Source organism: Balearica regulorum, chromosome Z (genome assembly GCF_011004875.1).
Source record: "Balearica regulorum gibbericeps isolate bBalReg1 chromosome Z, bBalReg1.pri, whole genome shotgun sequence".
Taxonomy (NCBI): Eukaryota; Metazoa; Chordata; class Aves; order Gruiformes; family Gruidae; genus Balearica; species Balearica regulorum.
Genome location: NC_046220.1, coordinates 505,678 through 531,533, shown reverse-complemented (window position 1 = coordinate 531,533; position 25,856 = coordinate 505,678). Strand labels below are relative to the sequence as shown.

At 51.7% G+C, this 25,856-nt stretch overlaps 1 protein-coding gene across 4 annotated transcripts in view; it reads right to left on the bottom strand.

The window, feature by feature from the left end:
* Nucleotides 1–25,856, bottom strand: part of PAX5 (paired box 5) — a 140,962-nt gene that overhangs the window by 87,447 nt on the left and 27,659 nt on the right. For all 4 annotated transcript variants that reach the window (XM_075739786.1, XM_075739787.1, XM_075739788.1 and 1 more), the window contains one exon: nucleotides 1,419–1,594. In XM_075739786.1, the coding sequence (XP_075595901.1) occupies nucleotides 1,419–1,594 (176 nt within the window). The remainder of the gene's footprint in view (nucleotides 1–1,418; nucleotides 1,595–25,856) is intronic.

Here is a 25,856-nt window from a genome sequence, read left to right as displayed (position 1 = left end):
CTCTCACTGCTGGACTCTGTCCCTTGATCTACTGTGACACGTCTTCAGAACACAGAAAGGAATAAACGATCCTCTACCATCACTGCTCGCTTTGTAACGACATTTTTGGCGTACGAAAGTTCCGCAGGGACAGATCTAATGCCACACAGCTTCGAAGTGACCCGCGCGAGAAGGCTGGCTGCGGGAGCAGAGCCTGTCCTCGCCAGTGCCACCCGCGTTCCGGCGGGACAACCACCATCTAGTGGTACGCAAAGGCCATTTCACCTCCAGGCACCGCCGCCTTGGCTTTCCTAGCGAGTTTTTAAAAAATCAAATCGACCTCAGCATCCTCAGCATCCTCCCCATCTTTTTCCAGCTTCAGTTCAGATCTGCAGAGTTCCTCAGCAAACACAAACCACAAAAACAAACGGAACTGGTGAAGAACAAATGGCTCTATGAATGAAACAACAAATGACAGATGTGAGCTTAAAGGCGTGAGGAATTTCTACTCTGCCGTATGACTTTCAGCATAAGTACGCAATTTTTCAAAAAATGTACGCCAAAACATACTCCTTAACTGGAACCACGGTGGTAGTAGGCTGCCATGAGATAATCTCCAGTGGCCCTCAAATGTATAGATTCCTCCAAGGGAATTCAGTGTCTGCCTGCAGTTTGAGAGCCCATCCACCTTGCTGAAAAGCAGGTCTAATACTAAGAACACTGAGGATTAATGGCCAGATACATCATTAAGTAGCAAGCTAGACCAATATTGGTGCTGACAGCAATATATACACTTCCACCTCCCTCTCAGCAGCTAAATTAAAGGCTGCCGCCCAAGAAGAAGAACACAGAGAGACACAGCTCATCAGTTCTTGTATGTGCTTCTGTACTGCGCCTGCAAAAATGGAACTTTCCCAAAAAATTAGTGCCAAGTCCTTCTCAAACAGACTGCTAATCTGTAGGTGCAACAAATTTACCTTCACATACTAATTGGGTGTTTCTCTCAGCAAATGGCCAATTACATGCCTAATAAGCCATTTCTGGATACAAAAATCTTATTTGTGTGCACAATCATGCTAACTATGAACGAAAATTAGGCACTGAGTTTTGCAAGTCTTCTCCTTGTTACCTCCATAGCCTGCTTTTGATCCAACAGCAAAAGCTGTGATGCTCTTCAAGGACTCATTTGATGTAACTGGCCCAGATCAGGTGTAATTTCATACCCAAACACTTGCTAATGTTTACACAACAAGTGTTTTCCTTCATTTTTTAATACTCGGTCTTTTATGGCTAACGTGCACTCGGCTGAAGGGCTTGATACAACACCTTTTCTCCATGTTTTTCTACTGAGTGTCTGAGAAATGTTTGGTGATGTCCACCAAGCAGACCTCTGCCAGCAGAAAACACATCTGGAAAACACTGAATGTTTGCAATAGTACCTGTTCTGGCTTGATGGGCTCAGTTGTTGTGAAAATGTCGGAATAATGTTGCCTCTCGAAGACTCGATCCAACACTTCTAGCTGCTGCTGAGTGAAAAGGTCTCCTCGCATCTGTTTCCGAAGAAAATCTCTGCCTGGGAGAGAATGGCCATTTGGTACTGGAGATTCCTGAATACCTTTCAAAGAGGAGAGAGAAGACAGAGCGTAAGTAGTCATCGCAAGGATGAGACCTACAAAGAAGTGTCTCATTTTATCCCTTGCATAGACGTGGGTATCTGCATGGTGACACCACGAGGGGTCTTTGAGAGGAGGTTACAAGCAAGACACATATTGCCAGAAGATGCTCTGACTAGTCTTCCATTACAGCCAATCCCTCAACGCAATTTATCACCAGCGATTTCACACATAATTTAAAGGCAGGACAAAGGATAACGGTCACATCTTTGCTTGCATCCCTTTCACGGCACCACCTGAGAGCCTGTCTGGTTCATGGAATGGATGCAGAAGGACACGGAAGGATACGTACACCACCTGATGCTACCGTCACAGTCAGCTTGGGTCAGCTCCAGCAGATCCCCCTTGCCCAGTCACCACCCGTACGCTTCAGCCCCCTCCTGCGGTACCTCAGGTCTCCCTCAGCTCCACCCCATGCCAAGCTCTGAGCTGTGGTGTGCTCACATCGGGAAGCAGGGACTCTCGGTCCAGCACCAGCTCCCGCGGGCAGCAGCTGGCCAGCTGACCTCCACAACACAGGCACGACCCGCGCCGCACTGCGACGGGGTGTCCCTGGCCTGAGTCACCACTGCAACGCCCCCAGCAAGACCCGAGCCGATGCACTCTCCTGGCACTGCCATTTCACTTTGCATTTCCCAAGTCTACTAGCGTGACGAAAGCCTGGGCTCCAAGGCACGTTTTTCTCCCTCTCCCCTTTGGCAGAGATTTTTAGGAGAAGTCATAAGTGACTGTCCATGGCTGAAAAGCCATGAGACAAGTTTGAGAAATGTTTAGATTGGCAGTTTGAAAAGACTCTTGCAATACAGGGGCTTGTTTCAATTTGCTTTTTGCAGATTCACAGTGGTTTTCTACTTTTCCTTCACCTGTCAGTGCTAAAAATGTATCTTTTATACACTGAAAGCTGAGGTCTGCAGTATTCCCAGGACTCCAGGAGGTGGAACTCCAAGAACAGCAGTAAATATCAGATTTCCTCTCCAGATGGCAACACCGCACTACACAGAGGGAGGAAACGTTTTAAAAATAGAATCTGGCTGCCAAGATAGTTTTGAGGAGCAGAATTCAAACGCATCATTAACAACAAGATTTTCCTGAGTGTTGCAGTGGACTACGGGTAGTCTGCAGAGGAATAACATCACTCAGACCTTCTCTGGTAGATTCTGCATCAAATTTTTGATGGCAAGTGTAGAGGTGACCTGCGCAGAGACACCCTGATGCAGCTGGCAACAGTTCTGTCCCCAGCCATGGGCTGGCCATCAGCAACATGAGTGATGCCCGGCGGACAAGACTTTTCACTAAGGACTATTGATTGGAGATGATCCTTCAGCACAGCTGGATTTTGCAGAAAATGCTGTGTATCCAGAAAACCAGGCTGTTTTAAGACAGGTCTTTCAAACTGGGGGACCAACACATGGAAATACTTTTTCAACCTAGCTCACTCTCTGTAACAAACTGCTTACACTGAACAGGCATTTGACGGGAGCAATTAATGCTGGAAACATCCTGCTAAATTTTAGTTTGGTAATTTAGGCAAGAACAGCCTTAAATTTACCTGTTTAGACAATCGTGCAACTTAAATCAAAGATAGAAAATGCTGGGTTTTGTAAAGTGCAAGGATCAGTTTATTCCACACAGGAAAAAAAACCCTGGTCCTGTCCTCTGAATAGAAAGTCTAAGCATGTGTACAGAGCTGTGAAAAAATACAAAGGGATAGAAGAGAGCAGTGTATCTTTAAGTCTTTTTTTTTTTTTTTTACAATTCTAAATCAAATAATATCTAATAGACCTAGTGTTGGGTTTAGTCAACCATGGCTTATAAAATTAAAATTCTGGTTGCTAGCTGCATGGTAGCAAAAGGCCGGGGAGACTCTGTCTCTGGAGCACGGAAACACTGGCTTTAAATTTCAGGTTAAACTAATGTTATTCACAATTTGGTGTCAAAGTTAAAGCTTTGTGCAGTTTTGGTCTAAAGGTGGTGATGGAAGGGAGTGAAATGATCCAAGATGTGGTATGACCTGGAAAATGTTCTCGGCGATGCCGGTACAGTTTGTGCATTGTTTATACACCCAGAGATCAGGGTAATAATGAGACCCCATCGTATTTAAATACGGAGCAGCCAACCCGCGTTTCACTGGCAGCACTTGTGTTACGGCGTGTTTGCTCTGGATTTTTTGGGGTGAATACATTTGGAGAGGAGGAGCCAGCCGAAGGCGAAGCCGGGGCGGCTCAGGACCGACACGGACAGGGACACCGCCAAGCGCCCGCAGCACCGGCTCGGCCGCGTCCATCCCCGGCTGCCCTTCCTCCAAGGGGCAGAGAGGCGGAAGACCGCCCTGCGTCCCCAGAAATATGAGGAAGAGGAGGAGATCTCCCTTTGCAAGGGAAATCTGCAGACAAGCACGGCACCAGACTCCCGGGCGGGCGGCAGCAGATGAGGTGCAGCGCTGCATGGCGCTGGGCCATACGGCAGGGCAGGAAATCGCATGGAGATGGTGGGGGGGGTTGAAACTGGAGGTCAGGATTTGGTACGGTGCCGGAAGCACCGCCTGAGCAGCCAGCCAGCGAGGGCTGCCCCCCACACCACCCACATATCTGTTCTCCGCTTGCCGCCCCGAGGACCCGAGACGGGCTCAGCCCCTGAGACGTGCTTCCCAGCGCACGCGGCTGGCTGAGATGAAGGAGCAACGCACGTGGGGTTTGCTGCCGGGAGGGGGGACCCAGGCACGAATGGGGCAGGGCTGGGACCCCCGGGATGTCTGTCACTGCACCTTCATCAGAGGGGTCTGGGAACCACCCAAACCTGCCTCTCGCCCTCATTATCGCTCCCTCTCCGCACCCTGTAAACAAAGGGACAGCTTGTTCCTCTGCACTGTGCTTCCCAAACTCGGACTAACTGCAGGTAAGTGCTGCATTTCACTGCACAAGTAAAGGAGTTTCTGTGCGCTGCACGTGACACCTGAAAGTTCGTGAAGGTCTTTGGGATGTGTTGGGCTGTTAGACATTATATAAATGTAAGATAATTACCATTAGCATTATGCATTGTTTGACTACACTAGAATATCTTCGATAATTAAAATACTGTTGGCAGGTTTGAAACACTTTGGGTTATAAATAGGCTCCAGGGAGTGGTAAAAACATTTTTCATATAATCAATGCATCCACCTAGGAGGGTTATGTTTTGTTGACAGTAGCACTACGTGTGTACCTACCCACTCTGCAAAACAATTAGTTCCCAGTCCAATGGCACCTTTCCAGAAATGCTAATGAAGAGCACAGATATAATACTCCCCTTAAGGCAAAAGAGGACGTTCTTCTCGGATAAACGTTCCATCCCTTATCTCTAGCAGATCACACCGACAGGACAAGATGCCATCAGACTACAACTTGGCTCCCATGCAACACACTTCCCTGCCAGCACCAGGCCAGCAGCACCGTGCCTCCTGTGTGCCAGCCAGACGTGCCCCGATGCCCCGGGGATGGCCGGTGCCTCCCGCTCTGCTCGCACTAAGCTCCCGCATGTGCCGGACATGCTCCACGGGGCCGCGGGGCCGCTCCGGCTGCCTCCCACCGGCCTGATCCAAGTGCCTCCCACCGGCATCCAGCCCCGCTCCGGACAGTGGCTCGGCTCCTCTTAGGTGACAGAGCTCGGCGTGTGATCCAGCTTGGGATTTGCAGCTGGAGGAATTGCCATGTCAGGCAGGTCTTTGTGTGGGGCAGAGTCCCACTGACAGCTCCTCGGTTCCGAATTCACTGGCAGGCACTAGCTAGGTGCTGGAAAAAGCAATTATTTCTCACTCCAAACTGCATGGACACCAGCTTCCCTGCATCTTACCCAGAAAAGTGACCTGTGGTTTCACAATAAAAGCTGGGCACACCTCTAAAGAAATTGGCCTGACTTGGACATAATGTTAATATTACACATTAGCAAAGATTTCCTATGGCTAGCCAAAATCTGAACCGTCTAGGAAGGGTTAGGTACAGCACAGTTCCACCTCCGAGAACAAGTACCATGCACAGTCTTGCTGACAAAAGGCTGCCTAAATGGTGTGGCTATCATCCAGAAATACTACGTCTTTCTTAATGAAGAGGAAGGTTTTTTCTGGAGACCTAAGCAAATCATAGAATTATATCATAGAACCCCAGCCTGGTTTGGGTGGGCAGGGACCTCCCAGCCCACCCAGTGCCACCCCTGCCATGGGCAGGGACACCCTCCACTAGCCCAGGTTGCCCAAAGCCCCATCCAACCTGGCCTTGAACACTGCCAGGGAGCCAGGGGCAGCCACAGCTTCTCTGGGCACCCTCTGCCAGGGCCTCAGCACCCTCACCGGGAAGGAGTTCTGCCTCCCATCCCATCTCCATCTCCCCTCCTGCAGCTTCAGGCCATTCCCCTTGGCCTGTCACTCCCTGCCCTTGGCACCAGCCCCTCTCCAGCTTTCCTGGAGCCCCTGCAGGGACTGGAAGGGGCTCTGAGGTCTCCCCGCAGCCTTCTCTTCTCCAGGCTGAACCAGCCCAACTCTCTCAGCCTGAGGTCTCCACAGCAGAGGTGCTCCAGCCCTCGCAGCATCTCCGTGGCCTCCTCTGGCCTGGCTCCAACAGCTCCGTGTCCTTCTTGTGCTGGGGACCCCCGAGCTGGACGCAGCACTGCAGGGGGGTCTCAGCAGAGCGGAGCAGAGGGGCAGAATCAGTTTAAAGAATCAGTTTAAAGATCAATTTAAGGACTTTGATAAATTGTGATCTCATTTTTTTTAGCATTTTTTTTACTTGTACAGTCAAATACTTGTCCATGACATGTTTTCTGAAACAGCAGGAGAATATTTGAAATTGCTAAATATGCATAAACCAGATTTTTAGTGATACTGACCACATAACTCACTTGATTTAAAATAGTGTTTTGCTTATACATTTCTAAGACTATGGCCCAGAATAAGGAGAGCAAAGGACCCTAGACCTTATCTTTACAAAACACTAGAGCATGTTTAACAGCCCTGAAGCTTAGTATTAGAAGAAAGAGAAAGATCAACGCCACCTTGTCGTCTTTACTGAGAGAGGGACTACAGTGCAATTTAATCACCGCGTTATGAGGCGTCACTGACATAGCACGGGGTAGACCCCCCGTCCCGGGAGTGCAGCTCCCGCGAAGGTTCTGTGCCCAGTGACAGCAGCTGAGAAATGGGTGCCAGCCGCAAATACAGCTGGAATAATACTTCCCATGTCATTAGTGACAGTGATGGACCATGAAGTGCACACCTCTGTGGTACATCCGTCTAATGCGATGCTCTTCTGAGGAAAAGGAGAATCGTCCAGTTTCAGGTTTTCAGGTTGTTTCCTTTTTTTTAAACAACGTGGGTTTACAGGGTTAATCAAGGAAGTAAATAGCTAGTACCATGAACAGCCCATATTCATAAAGGACATGGTTTCTGTCTCTAATTTGTACTGTCCAACTTCATTACCTGGTATCATACCTAATTACTCCACCTTATAGGGAAACGCAGGCTAATTAGGAAGGATGTTATTCACCGCACTTAAAACATTATGAAGCAAATGAAATATTACCAGGAGGCAAAAAGGTGATTTGTTTCCATGTAGCACGCCTGTAAATTAGTCCAGAGAAGATAAAGACTTTGTTTAATTACCATTTGGAAGGCTTTGTTTAAAACGTAAACTGAATTTTCATGCCACCTTCTCAGGGTTGTGTGCATTGGGCAGCCTCATGCTGTTCCCGGTAAAGCGTTAGTTTCGGGACCACATTCACAGCCAGAGATCTTTGCATTTACACTATTTGAGTTTTCTAAGCACTGTTATTTATCTTTTTCAACGGACAGTATCACTAAAAAGAAGCTTTGTATTTTGAAGTGTATATAGCTGATCATCGCGCAAATATTTTCAAGAGAAATCACTATATTTCACGAAGATGGGTATGGGTTTTGCCGTAGATCACAGTGAGAAAGAGGGGGGAAAAAAAAGATAAATCATCAGAGATCCAAAAATACTTTTCATTTGGAGAAGATATCAGGCCATTTCGGTGGCACTGATGGAGTCTCTGCTCCGTCTCCATTACCCACTGAAGGCAGCCGGAGTCAGGAGCTGACTACGCTAGATTATATTCCCTATAAGATGGTCACCAATATATATATATATGATCTTCAACCTCTATTGATTGACCAATTTCACAAGCAAAGACTGGTGAAATGAAGCTGAAATGAACATCATGCTTTAACTCATTGAACCCATCAGGCCTGAGTTAATCTCACTGCCCACTGTCTCTGATAGAATTCAATTGATCAATCATGTTTCGGTGATAGTACCATTTCAGTGGCTTATTGCTTCTTCATTTCAAGGCTTGACCTGTTAGATATACTTGGACCAGCTCTGCTCCTCCTGGAGACACAGAGACCAGCGTCTGCCGACGGCAGCGCGTCGTCCTGCCTCCGGGCTTGGAAAAACTTGGGGGGGGGGGGGGGTTGCTGAATACTCCCACCTTTGCCTTCTGTTTTTATGGGTATTTTGCCAATTTTGCAGTCAGGATGGGTGTGAGGACACAAGGAGCCTGCGTGGCCCGAGCCCCAGCCCGCTGCTCAGCGCCTGCCGCATCCCGCCCCACGCCGCCCCCCCCTTGGACCAGCACAGAAAATACCGGTTTTGTGGCACATCTCCACCCCAGCCCTGGGGTACGGCACGCTGCAAACTGGCCCGTGCGCACACCGTCGGTACGTACGCGCATCGCCCCCCGGCCAGGCTGCCCAGCACGTCTGCAGACCCCGCAGCAGCAGGGCTGGCCGGGGGGTCACCACGCCAGCAGCTAGCACTGGATGGCGGGGGGTCTTCAGCAATGTCCCACCTCCTGTTTAAATGCATGACCAGCCTGATATCCATAAAGTAGGATTTTGCACTTTACAGGGACAGAAGTGGGTTAGCGCTTAGACACTGTTTAATTTAGAGTTAAATGCACTACCTTGCTTTGCTAACGACTATACCTTTGGAGAAGAGCCCAAGGACTGATGAAAAGCATGCTTTGCTAAAGAGTACCTTGAAGGAGAGCTGAAAACTGATAAAAAGGAAACATTCTGCCCCAGAAGGCGCAGAGAGCTGGGTGATTGCCAGAGAGGCCTGAAGTCAACAAAAATCAGCAGTAACGAGGGGAAAGGGAAAGGTGGCTGGGGAAGTTCACAACCACCTACCCAACTAAAGGACTATGCAAATTACCCCACACACACCCTCAAGGAGCATGCCTGCTAATTTAAATATGCTTGACCAATAGGAGATGATGTGGCAATTAATAACCAATTAGTGTGAATTTAGGTGGGTTTTTCTAATCCTGTAACAAGATAAATATGTGGTAAATTCTGCGTGTGGTGTGCTAGCCTGGTGGAATTAGCACCTAGCACCCATCTCTGCGCAGACGTGAAATAAATAAAATACCTCTGCTCTGTGTGTCTATTGGCATACTGCACGCCGGGTAAACGATCCCACTTTTGGGACAACAAGCCCGGGTACACCCCCCTGCCCCCAGCCTGGCCTCCTTCCCGCCCTTTGCTCCTGCACAGCCCCGGCGCTGCTCCAGCCAAGGGCCATTCGGACTCTGCTGCCGCCGCGGTGCCAGCCGCCCTCACCCCCGCCAGCAGCAAGTGGGGGTCCCCAGATCCCGGCAGGGTGCCTGCAGCCCGTGCGCCGCCTCCCGAACCAGGCTGCGTCTCCCTGTCTCCCAGTGGCAAACCCTCACCGCACCGCACCGCTCCCGGCAGCACCCGTCTGCTGTGCGGAGCACGTCTGGCAGTCGGCTGCCCGGTGCCTGTACGCCCAGCGCTGCGTTTGCACCGGCTCCGGGAAATGGAAGAAGCAAGACAGAAACAGCTGAGCTGCCTCGTTGGCCTGTCAGCGCTGCTCTTCCTAAAACGCTCAGCAGCGCAACAATTAGCACTTTTATCACCAAGCAGACGCCTCTGGTCTTTCGCTGAGAAGTGACGGAGCTCCTCTCCGCTGTGAGAACATTTGTCTCTGCTCTCTAGGACAGCTGGAGGTCCTCCCTGATGTACGAGCTGGAGCCACGCTGCATACCCACAAGATGTACGAGCCGGAGCCGTGCCTGTACACCCACGGCGTTGGTGCCACCCCACAGCGTTGTTGCACGCTCAGGGTGCAACTCCACAGCTGAAAAACTGCACCACCAAGCTGGTTATGGGCATTGCCAAAAAAAGGGGCCTTTATTTAACAGGACAGATTTCCCGTGAGATTACAGCTCATCTCTTCCTACAGTGATTTTAATCCTGCAGTAGCCACATAGAAATTTTATTATATATCTCCTAGTTTGTGTGAGGAAAGCCCTGCAGTCTACCCCATCCCACACTTCCCTCTGGAGCAGTCAGCAAAGGTGTGGCGGGACCTCACACCTGGGCAGCCCTAATGCTTGTGAACCTGACAGCCTATACATCTGAACAAACACTTGTGCAAATAGTGCCACTGAGTGGAGCCAGATTGCTTGTGCACCTGCAAGGGCTGTCAGCGGGACAGACTTTGCTCACGCCACAAGCTTTGCACGCGCAGGACGCAGCCCCGTGGCTGCTGCCCACCGCACGGTTCGCAGGCAGGCTGGCGGTGCGTGCGGGCTGGAGGGCTTCCAGCCGGTCGGAGCATCCCGGGGCAGTCCCGGGCTGGCTCTGCTGCCCACCGGCTCCAGCCAGGGACGCGGAGCAGAGCCAGGCGCCCTGGGCTCTCTGGACCATCCCATCCAATGCTCCGGGGCAGCGGCAAAGCTCGTGCCCACCCCAGCGGGGGTCTCAGCACAGGGGAGACAGCGATCTGCAGAGCAGCGAGGCTCGTCGTCATGACTGTCCCAAGCCGGCAGGCCGTCAGCCCCCACGCAGCACCCTCGAGGAGCCACGGTCATGCCCACAGCCACCGGCCCTGCCATGAGGCAGAGCTCATCCGACGGCGGCTCGAGGGGCTGGTGGAGCTGCTGTGAGTGTTGTGACTGTTCTTCTGATGCAGTTTCATGATTAAATAGCAGCAAGTTATAAGTCAGTGATACCTCTACCCCCCTCAGAGGTCAATTCAGAAGTGCAGAGACGGAGGGTAAAAGGAAGAGGCTGAGCGGGACGGAGCGGATGCTCCGAGCCCCCTCGCACACAGCGGGCACGGGCAATGGCCCTGCAGCCTCGGGGGACTGCGGGCACCTGGACCAGCCCCCGGGGCAGCAGCACCCCTCGGGCGGCCGCAGCATTGCATAGGAATGGGCTTGTATTTCTGTGGCTTCTATAATATTTAAGAGGAGATATAACTGCAGTAACTGTATATATAAAATAAGTCATGACAAGTTTATTAACAAACGATTGCAAGAAACTGATCCTTTTCCTAATCTGTTTTTGCAAGCCGCAGAGACGTGCACTTTATTTCATGTACTCCCAGCTCAAAGTACTTTTTCAAATGGCTGTTACAACCTCATTGAAGCTATTTTAACATAGTTTATACCTACTTCCATACCATGCTATAACACATCCTGTCATCATTTCTTTCAAAAAATCATTTCTAGGTATGCTTGGGTGCCAGGGACAGGTTGAAGATGAAATTGTGCTCTGCGTATCTTTGGAAATGTGAAACTGGCATCTGGTTTTGATCGACTGGGAGAGGATTTACACTCTGAAAAATACTGGGAGACCGAAATCTGACAGCCAAAGGAAAAGTGGTGGTGGGACATGCAAACACAGCCCAACGGGGTCTGTGCAAAGAGGAGTGACCGCTCGATGCAGCAATGCTAGGGCACTTGTTATCCTGGTCGAGCGAAACACAGTGGACACCAGAGCAGATAACGGAGCCACGGGAGCCAGCGGGAAGTTTGCACGCCGCAGCGGCTGGCATTGCACACCCTGCAACAGCTACGGCCCGCGTGAACCTGACAGAGGCTGCCAAACTTCTGCCCTCCCCAGGCACCGACATCCGATGAGAAAAATACGGGCTATTTATGCAGTTGCTGTCAGTCAAAACAAAACTTTCCATGCTAGCTTAAAACAGCAAAGCAAAGTTCCACCTAACAAACACCGTGAATACTTCACAAAGCACTCACTGGGAAAGTTACCCAGAGAAAATGAAAGCGGTGAAGAGCTCACCCACATCCCACCCACATGATGACCCGAACTTAGGAGCACCAGGAGCACTGCTGCATCCCAGCAGGCTGACCATGGGCAAACCCCGGGCGGGCTCTCACTGGGGAGGAAAGCCTTCCTCCACTGCACTGCCAAAGACCATGGTAAAGCTCCTAAGAAACACAGAGGATTCCCAAACAGCTATGCTACTCCTCCTGAAATGCAAATTCCTGGCAAAACATTCAAACAGTATCACCAAGCTGTGACAAGGCTGGATTTACTACACGTAAAGGAGAGAGAGGGAAAGACTGCAGAGGATGCAGCTCGCTCCACCGGCAGCACAGCTGGAAGCTGCGATGGATGCTCTGCACTGTCCAACAAGTGGAAGGCATCAGTCCACAGTCTCCATCCACTCAGCCACAAATGGCACTCGCAAAAAAAGCTGTTAATACCTGCAGACCTGTCCATAAATTAAATAAAGCCTCATTTTACAAAATCAAGAACTGGTGGTCTCAAGCCTGCAAATGTGCATGCTTACAATGAAGCAAAGAAATATCTCAACTGAATTCAGCAGAATGGCTTACACATGTAATTCAAACCACAGGAAAAAAACACCATTACAAAATATAATATAATATGCACCTATAGATTTTTACAAGTTACACAAAGCGTGAGTTTAATGGTAATTTTATATATTTTATCCACATGCATTAGTCAAGCAAAATTAACTTTTACAGATCCTCCACAGCTGTGTCATGTGGGTTTTTATGCCTCAAAAATTTCTGTTTACTTCTTACATCCAGAAGCTGCATCTGTGCATCCATCTTCCCTCGGCTGCACTTTCTGTCTGCCTGGACACAGGTGCGCTCTCCCACACTGGGACAAGCCACAGGTGTCCCCAGGCCTGGGTCCGCCCTGCCATTTCGTGCTTAAACAGCACCCGGCGCAGAGGCCAGGGTGCGGGTGCTGCCAGGCACGCTGCCGTCACTGCTGGCTGCGCAGCATCCATCTGCTCGACTCGGCAGCACCAGCACAGCACGGCATTTCCCCACGCTCTGTCCTTCCCTGAGCGGAGAGGTGGACGATGGAGAAGGTCCATCAAACCAGCTCCTGAAGGAGAGACGCTGACGTGTTTCTGGATCCCACTGAAGTCGGGTGCTGCCGTTAACCAGAGACGGGAGCGCGGAGCGTGGGTGGTGAGACGATGCTCCGTCTGCGCCAGCGAGCAGCTGCCCCACTCACCACCATGGCTCACGATGCGGTTTGCCGCCTGCAGCGTGCTCCGGCAGCTCCCACAGCCAGGGAGGTCTCCCACCGGTGCCCAGGGCACAGCACCGACGGGAGGTGCTCATGGCTGCAGCCCTCCCTGTGCAAGGGAGCCTTTGGGGGGGGGTGTCCCCAGCACACCGCTGCTGCCACCACCCCGGCTCTCACAGCTGCCGTTTGGGAGATGCTATCTGCCCGTGCGGGAGATGCTGGGAATGAACAGGGTGCGCAGAGCCCACGGGTCTCGGCACTGGTGCGACCGGGCAAGCACGCAGACACACGCTCCGCACTGCAGACACGGGGTGGAGGCAGCGACGTGATGAGTTCGGCAGCCTCAGCACCCTCCTTCGCTCCTGCAAGGCTGTACCAGTCAAAGGGACAATGGGAAATTCAGCCATTACCATTTCTGACCCCCACCTAATTTTGTGGTGAGAGGGAGGAAGAGGAGGAGGAGGAAGAGCTGCACACGGGGAGCAGCCCGCAGCCTCAGGTCAGGGGGAGACGCTTTCGCAGCAGCATCGGCACTCGGTTATCTCTTGCAGGTTGCTGCGGCACGGGTGCCGGTTAGTCCCCAGCAGACACGGGGACCCGTTTGTGTGCCGAGCGAGCCCGGCTCCAGCCCGCAGGCTCCCGGTCGGCGCAGCAGCACGGCTGGAGGCAGGCGGCGGGGAGAGGGGCTCGCAGCACGGGCACGGAAAGTTGTCATGTTGGTTGGTTTAACTGCAGAGGCAGTTCAACGTCATGTTTGTTTTTATTATCACTATTTTAGCTTTCTAAATGCATGCATGCTTCCGTGCTCTTGGCTTTTTTAAAAACTGCAGAACAGAAGATGACAAAAAGGCAGTCGGTGACCCAAAGAAAATGACGCCTCCCTGTATATATTTGTATCTTATGGTTCTGCCTTAAATGTTCTGATGCACTGGACAGGGAACAAAATTAATCAGCCAAGATTTTACTTTTAAGGAAAAACAGTGTAGCTCTTTGTTAATTACCATAATTAATTAGTGTCATCTAAACATTAATTATTTATCCTGCAGTAAACTCAGCAATCTACAGTACAACTCCCCTGACCCTGTGCTTATCACATGGATGCACTTATGAAGCGAGTGCGGCACGTGTTTCTGTTGTTTCAGGACCTGCTTTCATTCAGCGGGAGGTTGAGTGGGTCCGTTTTTGGGCTGCACCATGGCAATTCTGCCAAGGATCTCTCAGGTGGGCAAGCCTGTTCCTGCAGCCTCACCCGAGACAGCCCCACCACACCACCAGCTGAGGCTGCCCTCTCGCTCGCGTCTGGGACAGTTTTCCTAAAATCACTTATTCCCCTCCCATCTAAGGGGATAAATCCTCCAAGAAAAAAAAAAGTAAAAATTTTTAACATATCTCTGTGTACATATATATATATATATACACACACACACATGGCTAGAGCTTGGCAAATAATTTTTACAGACTGCCGGATCTGAATGTTCCCTCTCTGTTCCCGACAGCCAGCTGTTGGCACACCAGCACGTTCTGTGGATCAGCAATGGTGGTCTGAAAGCGAACGTCCCGCACGGCCAGCGCGGCTCTCGCCTCCGTGGGTTCACTCGGTGCCGCAGCAGCCAAGGGCAGGGGACGCGATGCTGACTGCGCTGCAAACCTGCAGCCACGGGGGAATTTCTGACACTTTTTTACAGGAAAACACTGATTGACTGAAACTGAATCTTGCTCACCAGTGGGGACCATTTCTGAAGAAGTGCATGACACAAAACTCTACTGGGGAAAATCCTGAACGTGTCGAGAGAGCCCATCCTGAGACTGCCAAATGAAAATTATTTTAGCTCTCCAGGTCAAAATCATTTTCGTGTTTAAATATAATGTAGTCAGCTTATATGGAGTCATAGAATCACAGAATCACTGAGGTTGGAAAAGACCTTTAAGATCACCGTGTCCAACCGTTACCCCAGCACTGCCAAGCCCACCACCAACCCATGTCCCTGAGCACCGCATCTTCACGGCTTTTAAATCCCTCCAGAGATGGAGACTCCACCACTGCCCTGGGCAGCCTGTCCCAGGGATTGACAACCCTTGGGGTGAGAAATTTTTTCCTAATATCCAATCTAAACATCTCCTGACACAACCTGAGGCCGTTTCCTCTCATCCTATCACCTATGTATCTGTATGTAGATGTACTTGCGGAAGTATTAAAAAGTCAACCAGCCTTCACTCCTCACCACTGACCCTCCTCGCCCGCCACGCGCTCCCATTTCAGGAGCATCCCCTGGCCCGGGCTGGTCTCTCTCCAGGTGTCAGCCCTTCTTGCAGTTCACTGCACCGCTGTCCGTGCTTGTGCAATGCTTTCTGAGCCATCCCTCTCACTGCTAGTGCAAACGTACGTAACTGAGAGACTGGATAGCCAGTCTGCAGCACAACCAGGGCACAGAACAGGTATTAAAAAAATGTCAGTGTCTTAGGTGTAAGCAAACTCTTAGAATTATTTTCTACAACTTGTGCAAGACATCGTTACTCTTCACTGTAATTATTGTCTAAAATACTTTATGCATAACAAAAAAAAAATGTTTAGGGGGAGTTAGCAGGTGTTTTCAGATAAACTAGTTTCAGTTAGTCAAAAACTGAAAATGTCTCCAGCTTTGTACTTTGTGACAAACAAAGTACAATGGTACATTTACTGAACAGCTCAGTAAAAGACAAGCATTTTTCCTTTAAACACATTTACTAAATCTCTAGGAGGATTGGTTAAAATTTTTCATGGTTTTACCTCCCCAACTCTCTTCTTGACTTTATTCCCTTTAGGAAGAAAGAAAGCACACTCAGGATGCACGCTGCCTGACATTTTTCTTCCTTACACAGGTGTACGTGCACATACATAATCATTTACACATGGCCATGGGTTCTTTGCGAGGTGCGCGCTGCAAAGCTGCGACCGCCTTCCCACACCCCAGCTAACACTAGTGCCGACAAGACAAAACCACGCACGGTTCACAACAGCGACTGATTTTTGTGCAGCAGAGCACCACTCTGCTTCCAGGTGAAATCTCTGAGAGAGATCTTTTTCTTTTTTTCTTTTAGAAAAAGAAAAAAAAATAAAGAAAACTTGTAATGTACGAAGCTAACTCTGCTATCGTTGCGCAGCAGGCACAAGGGCAGTGGCCGGGGGGGTTGGTGCAAAGCGGAGGGGGGGCTGGGCAGCGCAGCCGTTACCCCCACCCAGTATGAAATGAGGGGTCCCTCCACCAGCGCACCAGTCACGGATTTCCCTCTCCCCGAAGACGGTGCGGCAGCTCTGCCCGCAGCGCAGATGGACTATGGACCCGGTGTCTCCTCCGCCACCACCGCTGGGATGAACCGGGAGCACGCCGCCGGCACCCCGCGCCCGGCATCATCCCCTCGCCGCCCGCGCGTGCCACCCCAGTCCCTCGAGCTCCGCTGACTCCCGTCTGCCGTCGCACCCGGGGGCTGCCCGCCAGGCCCCAACGCCTCCCCGTGCCGCCGGAACGCGGGCACCGGTCGTTACCATAACACACTCAATTGTTCTCAGCGGTGCTCCAGCAAATAAAGCCATTAATTACGGTCTCTCCCTCAGCCGCCGTTGGCTGGAGCGGCAATCAATGCGCAACCCCTCATTGCCTGCTCTTGGGGAGCGGAGACAGATGCCATAAAAATGATCCGCAGCCCACGCCGAGCCCCGCCAGCGCGGCGGCAGCAGGCTGTGCCCAGGAACGGCCACCACGCTGCTTCCACATGCGATGCCGTATTTATTTGGCCTGCCGCAGCCGTGGGGGAAGACATCCCATTAGGCGATTATTTTTATCTTATAACGTCAATTTACTTATACTGATTGGCTTCCTGCCGCCAAATATCAATTAAATTGCAAATGCCTGCTGAAGCTTATTTTCTGTCTCTTTCTCTTTCCCCCCATTTCCCTTCCTTCTTCTCTCTCCCCTTCTTTTTCTTGAGAGAGAGAGAGAGAACCCTATGTTCGAACATAATTTAATTTATTTCCCTTTCCATATCTCAAAGGAAAATCTATATCTCCCCCTGGAAGGCCATTTGCCCTCTGTTATTGGGAGCTGAGGTATCACAGTACTGGGCAATTTGTTTCAACCGGCTATCGGCAGCCCATCAGGACTCCTCAGGACCTCTGCCATCTCAGTGCAATTGTATCTGGTATTGCCATTTATGATTTGTTTTTAATAGCCACCAGCACCCACCGGACGGACGGTTTCGGTTCTCACACGGTGTGCCCAGCCCCCTGCCACCCGCCTCCTCTCCCGCAGTGCTCCTCAGCTGCCGACGGAGACCTCCGCTTCTCCGTCACCAGGACCCTCGTTAGCTCGGCGGCTGCTCCCGGACAGCTGTATTTCGGGGGGCGACGGGGCGGGCAGAGCCGCTGGAGGTTGCAACCGTTCCCATGACGCGCAGCTGCGTGAGCGGGCTCTGGCAGCGGCAAGCGCAGGGAGCAGGAGCTGGTGCGGTGGCCGCAGGCGAAGGGACGGGGGCTGCATCTCACACCCCCCCCCCCCCAACCACAGCAGCGCTCGGTCTCCCCTGGCCTGGGGAAAGGTCTAACCAAGACACGGCACCGCTGGTGCAATGTGCAAGACGCCTTGCTGCTGCGACCTGCCAGAACCGGTGATGACTGCTGGCACAGGGCCCCAAAACATCCCGCTTCACAAGCAAACTACCACCCCGATGTCCTTCCACGGGGCACAAGTCCTCTGCCCGTGCCTGCAGCGAGAGGGAGAGGGGATAGGACCAAGTCACGCTAGCGGGGCTGGAGGGCTGGCGGACGAGCAGCAGCGATAAAAACGAACGTGTGCACAGCCAGCGGCCAACGGCAGTGGTGGGACCTGGAGGGTGACCAGGCAGGTAAAGCGGAGCAGAAGTGCAATCAGAACCAAGAGCGCTAATCAGCGATGAAGAGGCGAGGTCCCTCAGATGCAGAGCGTTCCCGACCCACGGGCACTGGGCAGGACCCAGCCCCACCTGCCCAGCCCTGCCCACCCCACCTCCAGCTTCCCAGGGGCGCGTGGGATCACCCGGGGAAAAGCCGGGGGGAGCAGAAGCCCCATGGAAACGGCCCAGCAGAATCATCTGCAGCCGCTCTGGGTGCAGAGGGAGCCCTTACTCAACGTCCCCCGTCACCTCCCTGTGCTGTGCACAGCCACCCGGTCCATGGGGAGCACAGGGCACACAGAGGAACAGCATGAGAACAGACACATCCCCACGCATGATACCATACCCACCAAAAGGGAAGGGATCGAATCAACCTGAAAACAGAGACAGCTGTGCCCGTCAGGCCCCCGTGTCTCTTGTGCGAGGCGGTGCCAGTGAGGATGCCCCTCCTGCGACCAGCACGAGATTCAGCCGCGGCTCCTCCGAGGGCAGGACGGGCTCCCGGGGACACACCGAGCTGAGCTGGCACACTCACCAGGACTCCAAGCCTTGGCTCTTCCACAGCGCCGCTAGCAGCCTGTTGCAAGACTCATCCAGCCCCTGGTGCCTCAGTTTACCGGCTGATGAAGCAAGGACACTCTAACAGAACACGTGGTAACGCAGTAAAGATCTCCTGTCTGCAAAGTCCTACCCGTTACAAATTGTCTGTAGTGCACCCAAAAATTCTTTGGCACCTTAGAAAAACAGAGGTGTGTTTATTCGGGGCTGGCCAGCTACCAGAGCGACCGTAACGGTGTTTGCAATTATCTCCACAACAAGGTTTTGCACAGAAGCCGTGCGGGTTTAGCTAAGGCTGGTTTAAAAATCTGGGCCCGTGTATTTCAAAGACGTATTCAGAAAGCAAGAGAACGAGCTATGAGGAACACACCGCTGTGCGTATACACACCTAGAACTATCTCTGCACATATAGACACATATATACTATAGGTATACACATGCATAGTGACCATCTATATTCCACCGGCCCATCCATATAGCTAGTGCCTATGTAGAGATGCTCATAAAAAAATACCAAGGGTAATAGGAAAGACCTCTGCACCCTTTGCAATGGCGATTATTGACCGGTTCGTTCAGTGCCTGGTGGAGATAGTGCGATTGCCTGGGATGCACCTTGCAGGTTTCTAAACAGAAGGCTCCAGAATCAATTTTGTGGTAACTGGTTAGATGTGACCAGCTTACAAACTCAGCATGGGCGTCAGGAAGCAAATTCAAGCAGCACCATTACTTTTTTTTAAATATCAGAGGGGAGGAAAGCCTCCCGGCTGGGAGAGCCACAGGACAGAACAGAGATTAACGATTTTGGCTCATTTTCGTCTCCAAAGTGACAAACGGGTGCACAGCAGGTGTGATGCCATGGCTGGTGGTGCAAGGCGATGCTGAAGCTCACAGCCTGCACAGGAAGATTTGTGTCTCTCCTGAAGTGAGCACAGCGCTGGGAGCTTCTGCGGAGCGAGATCGGCTTGGCCGGCGACCGCCACTTCCACCGCCGTCTGCGGGACCTGGCTGCGCGGCGACGACGTGCCGAGGGCAGCCCCCACCCGAGCCCGCTCCCCTGCGAGTCTGCACCAGCTTCTCCCACAGCATCCGCAGCCCCGGCTTTCCGGGAGAAACGCTGCTCTGCAGGAAAGGGCCTGGGGCGGACAGAGGACATGAGCATCCCGGGAAGCTGGGAGAGAACCGGTCCCTGGTGGCCACCGTCGGCCAGGGCTCCCGCCCCAGCAGTGGCCAGGGGAACCGCGCACGGATATTCCACTGCCGAACCAATTTTCCACTCACAGAGTGGTGAAGTGGCACCGGTTCTGTACCACGGAGCCAAGATGCTGACCCAACGGCTCCGTTTTCATCCATGGCATCCTAGGAGGGAGCGTACCTGGGAACTTACCTTGGCTGCCAGGAGGCTCTGGGACGGTGACCTGGCAAACGGGAACAAGACCAAGAGGTCCCAGAGGTTTACACTGATTTCACGTGGCAGACACTAACCTCCCAGAGAACCACGGACAGATTTCTCAGTGTCTCAATGCTCTGACCTCCCTTTTTAAAGTGAACTGACCCATTAAGGTGCTGTGGTGGTCAAACCGTCAGGCACCAAATGCCTCTGCGACAAGGACTGTGTGAGTGTAAGAACGGCAAGCATGGGTAAACTGACGAGTTAGGCAAATTCAAAACTCAAAGCCACACACCTAAACAGTTCCAAAAAAATACCTTCCTTGGATTCAGGCATGCCTGTAATTATGTACCTCCCATCCTGGACCACCTGCTCTAGTCCTTGGCCACTCTCCCCATTGCCAGCCAAGGCGATGACGGATGGGGACCATTCTCTGTCCCCCCAACTGGGCCTGGGCAGGCAAAGATGGGCTCTGTTTGACACAAAACCTCACTCTTCCAGAAATGCCACCTCCTGCGTCCTCCCACCTGGGAGGAAACCTGGGCGAGAATGGGGAGAGAACGGCCGGGACCCAGTTCTCAGGGAAGCAACTGGAAAACCAAGGAATCAGAGGAGGAAAAACCTGCTGCATGACTATTTCTTCTTAGTCGAATTACAGAAAAAAAGTCAGGCACTGTCAAGCATGAAATCTTATTGGGACAATAGAGATGGAATTGCCACTGCTGACAGCAATGTTTACAAGGGCATCGTGTGTCGATGCCGCTCAGCATGAAACCAGCAGCCCCGTCTAGCTCTGTGAATTGTAACAAGAGACAAAATGTCCCATTTGGGACAGGTAGGAATTGTACCACCAAAAATAACCGCTCAGGTGTAAAATCCATTACAGGCAGACGGGAGGAGATGCAGAGGAGCCCCGTGGAGACGGCGGGAGGCTCCCGAGCTCTCTCCAGCCGCCGGAGCTGGCGAACGCCGTCTCTGAGCCTGGGAGAAGACTCGCCGGTCGGTTTGGGGGCTTCCCTTTGCCCCAAGCCGAGGACGAAGCAGAGGGAGGAGGAACGCACCCTTCCCCACACTACTAGGCACCGACCCCAAACCAGAGGCATCGTTGAAGGGCTTCCAGTCAACACGCAACGTACTGCACCAGCTGCCTGTGCTTCGAGCTCTTGTATCGGACCGTCAGGAAACCCGTACCATGCCTGAAGGATCGGAATTATTTAACAGCCTCCACCACAACATCTGACTGACTCAAAGGAACTGTACGCAGGCAGCTGCAGCCCACCGTGCCCTGCGACCACTGCTCGCTATGAGACCTTCCAAATTAAGAACAACCTGACACGCCCAGAGGCAGCAGCTACAATAAATTATATTACAAGGAAAGTGAAACCAGAAGGAATACCTTGACCACAAAGCCCAACAGTAATTGCTCAGAATTAAAAGGGGGCTGAAGCGTGTTTAGTGAGTGTAAGACGTTCTGGTGTCTTCACCTGAAATGCTCAGCCACCGTGAAGCCTTTGATGTACGCACTTGTGCGCCCAGTGTCTCACGGCTTCTCCCTTGGGGCTGTGCCTCTCTCTGTCGCGACACAATGAAACGGGAGAAGAGGACACGTATGGCAGCCATCAGAAGTGGTGCTGTGGAGGTGAAACCAGCTCGCACCAGCTCCTGAAGGCAACACAACAGCCCCCCAGGCAAAACCCAGCATCCGACCAGTTACTGCTTTGACGAGGCAAAACCAAGCTCTGCCGTGCGAGATGGCCACCACTCAACCAAAGCTGTTCTTCCAGATGTTTCCTCACTGCAAGTTTGGGTTTTAGATTGCATTCTTCACTTTTTTGACTAAAGGTTGACATGACTTGTGTAGAGCATCTGAAAGAATCACCTTCCCTCAGTGACACCACCCTTCCCACAAGAACAGCATCCCTACAGCACTTGGTCTGCTCATCAGCATCCCTGACGTTCAGTCCTACAAGGGACCTTTTCTCTGGCTCAGCACCTGTTTGCAAGATGTTGGAGTACCACAATGTCGGGGCTGCAGAAGTTCCTGAGCAAACAAAGTGCTGGCAACGGCCACACATCCTCACCAATCCTCTGACCAAAGAAATTCAGAGAGCAGCAGATGCAGCCCTCAGACGTTTCACTGCTTCGGCATCCCGGTACGTGGCTACCGGGAAGCTATTTTATGAAGATGAAGCGTCCGTGTGATCAGCAAGCTGTCACCTTTCGCTGATGTTAGTCCCCGACAGATTTCCAACTCCCTGACCAGCACTGCAGACACCTCTTTTGCCATGCTACAAATCAGCCAGATCAGTGCGCAGCTGATAGGAGATTTTGACTGGATTTACCTCCGACACGGGGCCCAGGGAGGCACCTCAGCTAAAGATCCTTGGTTCCCAACCTCCACCTGTAACGTGCAACTGCAGCAGCAAAGGAAAATCAGTCTCCTGCTACAGCCATAACCTTGAAGTAATTACCATAAGTATACTTTAACTACAAATATCTCTCAGCAGATTCTCAAAGGAGACTAAACATGGGAAAACGCCACACTCAAATTTTCTGGGCATCTGCCAGAAGAAAAGATGCTGGTTGCTTTCAGAAGTCCAAGCACTTTGACTGCTTTTCCCATCTCTGAAGTCATGGTCATTGTTACATGGATGGTCACTGCCCCAGAAGCAAGAACACACAAAACGAGGAACCAGCCATGCAGGCATCCCCATGTACACGCCAGTCTCCACAGCTGAAGTTCTCAAAGAAAACAGAGAAAGCAACAGCCGTGGCTCTGAAAGTGACTCCAAGGAAAAGCTTTTGCAAAGTTGCTCCAGAGTTATCTGGGGTGCACCAGCACGAGTGCTGTGCTGGCCCCTGTCGCGACAGGAGAGCTGGAGTGCAGGGAACAAACCTCAGACCAGCTGGGACACCTGCCCAGAGGTACAGACAGTAAAAAAAAAAGCCTAGCTGAATATGAAGTGGGGAAACAAGTCAAAACTCATCCTCTGGTGGAAGTTCAGCAAAACACCAGTGGAACACTCCATCTATGAGACACATGTATGTGTTATTGGGGCAGGCAGGGACACTCTATCTCTGGATTTTCCCAACTACATCCTCATTTTCCATCTGCAGACTGCTCAAGAAAAAAAAAAATAAAAAGAGGAGGGATTTGGCTTTCTGTGCAGCACATCTGGATGTCCTGCCATCTGCTCAAAGCTCCTGCCGATTGCTGATGCTGCTGCTCTGCCTGGACTGCTGGACGTCTGGGATGTCGTGGGCTCGGCCGGCGCAGGGCAGGCACAAAGCCCGAGCACCGGAGGCTGACGGCGTGTGCCCCGCACATGCCAGCTGCACTGCAGCCACTGCAAAATGCGTCTTCCCCTGTTTTCATCTGCCGTTCCACGGCAGAACAAACCCTGCCCCAGGGTTTTGTGCTCCATCATGGTGCACAGCGACTAAACCGCTGTCTTTTCTAAGTACTACAGCGCTCTCCAAGTTTTGCTGTATCCTGGTCACTATGCCATGACAAATTTGTAGAGGTGGTCTTCTTGGCTTAGGTACATCCAGAGAACACAGACATCCTGCGGGTATGAGTCCAATACTTCTGCAAACTCAGGATGACCAGCCATTCACACAATTATTTAAAAACCACACCGAGCGCAAAATGAGGTCACCAAGCCTGGTGCAAATAATCCCATAGCTTGTGTTGCATTTTCTTCCAACATTTGTTGAATAATGAGATAGATTTAAAAATAATGGGACTGTTCCGCAAATGCCAGGAGAGGCCAAAATTGGCAGGTTTCAGTCAATATTGCACAACTACCTCTAGCAATAAATAACCCTCGGTGCACAGAGTACACACACAGGCCGTGACAGACAAAAACTGAACCGGACAAAACTTCCAGTCTCAGGACACCCCAGTTTTTTGCATCTCACTGATTTTTGCGCTGTCTCCTTACCGGGAGCTTCCCGATCATCAACAACAGCAATTACAGCTTAAAATATTAACTCTGGCTCTTCCCAAAGCACCGACAGAGAAAGTGGTTTTCCACTATCATTCAGGATTTCAGGAGTTTGTCATTTCAGCCAAGAAAATAATTCTGACTTTAAAATCCCAATAAGCGTGACTCAAATCTCGAAGTAGCTGCGACAGAAGCAGATTTCAGCCCCACACGATAATCCTGGCGCTAGCCCTGCATTTTGTGCAGCCACGGAGGAGGTAGCTAGCCTGCCGGTACCCACGGGACAATCCCAGTTACTGTTCCCGCAGGAAGACGAGCAGCCTCAGGGGTGGGACGGAGACCCTGGCCGACCCGTGTCCCCGCACCGCGGGCGCCCCGGCGTGCAGAGTGAACAGGGGACGAGGCGAGGGGAAAACCATCACCGTTTCTGGAGCCACAGAGGAAGCCTGACACAGAAATACGAGATACTCGGAGAGCTCCTGCTGCCACGGAGGTGCCAAATCTTTTACTTAACACTTTGGCGTTGGACCTTTCGCGTGGGAGCAGCCCCGTGTCTCCCCACGCACCCCCGGCAGCCGCCAAATCTCTCTGCCAGGCAAGTACAGGCTGAGCCGGCCGCAGCTCCCCCGAGCTCCCCTTGCACGCTTGGAATGGAAGCATTTATTTTAACGTATTCTGACAGACCCGAGCGATGCGGACCTACACACAAGGAAAAAAAGGGAAAACCCAGCGTCGCACGTTGCGACACAAAGCGTGTAGCGCTCCTCTCACAGAAACACCTCTCAAGCGCATCCCTTGAAAAGAAAGTCACAAAAATAGCCAGGTACACCAACAAAAACCCAAATAACAATCTTTTCTCTTCCTGGTTTTGTTCTTCAGTTCTCTCACTATTGTCATTTGCAATGAGAAAAGCTAGCTGTGAAAGTCTGTGAAAAATATAATAAATCCATCCTAAGACAAAACTTTTATCACATCTCTCTATATATTTATGTAGGTGATAGATACATGAGAGGCATGTACATACATGCTCAGTATAGACGCATAGGTACATACATGCACTGGAACTGCATCTCGGTATTTCCTCCTCTCTGGATGCTACCAATTTCTCAATAAAATCAGAATGGTTCATCTCGCTCATCACCTTTCTATTTTATTTTATATTAGCATTTATAACAAACATCCGTCAACATTGACACGTCCTGCTTTTCCACAAAACTGCTTTTTCTTTGGAAAAATGCATTCCTGCAAAAGAATCCCGGCCAGCCCCAGTACCGGCACCGTCAGGATGGTCTGACAAGGCATCTACCCCTAAACTGGATTTTAGCTAAACCTATATGAAGAGGTTATTCCTTGAAAAGCATCTAGCACTCGACAGCTCCTGATGAGAACAGCTGGAGCTACAGCAGGGCTGTAAGGAGTGGTGGAAGTCTGGGCTTTTCATTAACATAGCTCCGGGAAAATGCCCACTCCCCCAAAGCCGGTGGCAGAGCGGCGGGGCTTCACCCCGGCGCTGGAGAAGAGCTCTCTAGAAAATAGGGGCCCTGGGGACTGCATTAGGAGAAAAGTGACAAACACGCTTGACGTGTGCACAAGACAGCCGGTAACCTGCTCACTCGGAAAGGGCAGCTGTGCTGGCGGGGAGTTTTCCTGCACTGAGTTGTGAACACGTAAAACCACCCACGGGCAAGAATCGCCGGCAGCCGGGGCAGAACCAGCCCATCCCTCCGGACTCCACAGGCACGAGGGCACAGGGATGTCCGGCCCTGGGGACGGCTGCCTGCAGCCTCTGCCATCCGCTCGGCCATGCCCCCCATCCACAGGGACCCCAAAGAGGTCGTCCGCTGGCACCGGTACCCCTGAGCGGAGGGATGCAGGCAGCCCCAGGCATTCAGCGGGGACCTCACGGGATGTGCTCGTGGCTCAGGGTGTCACCGGGAAGCACACGGATGGCTGTAATGGCATGGGATGCTCCCACTGTGCTACAGAGCTGAAGGGATTTGTCCGAGCGATGGAGGACCTCAGCCTGCAGGCTCCATCACTCAGCTGGGCAGAGGTTGGTCCTTCCCTCCCTGGAAACA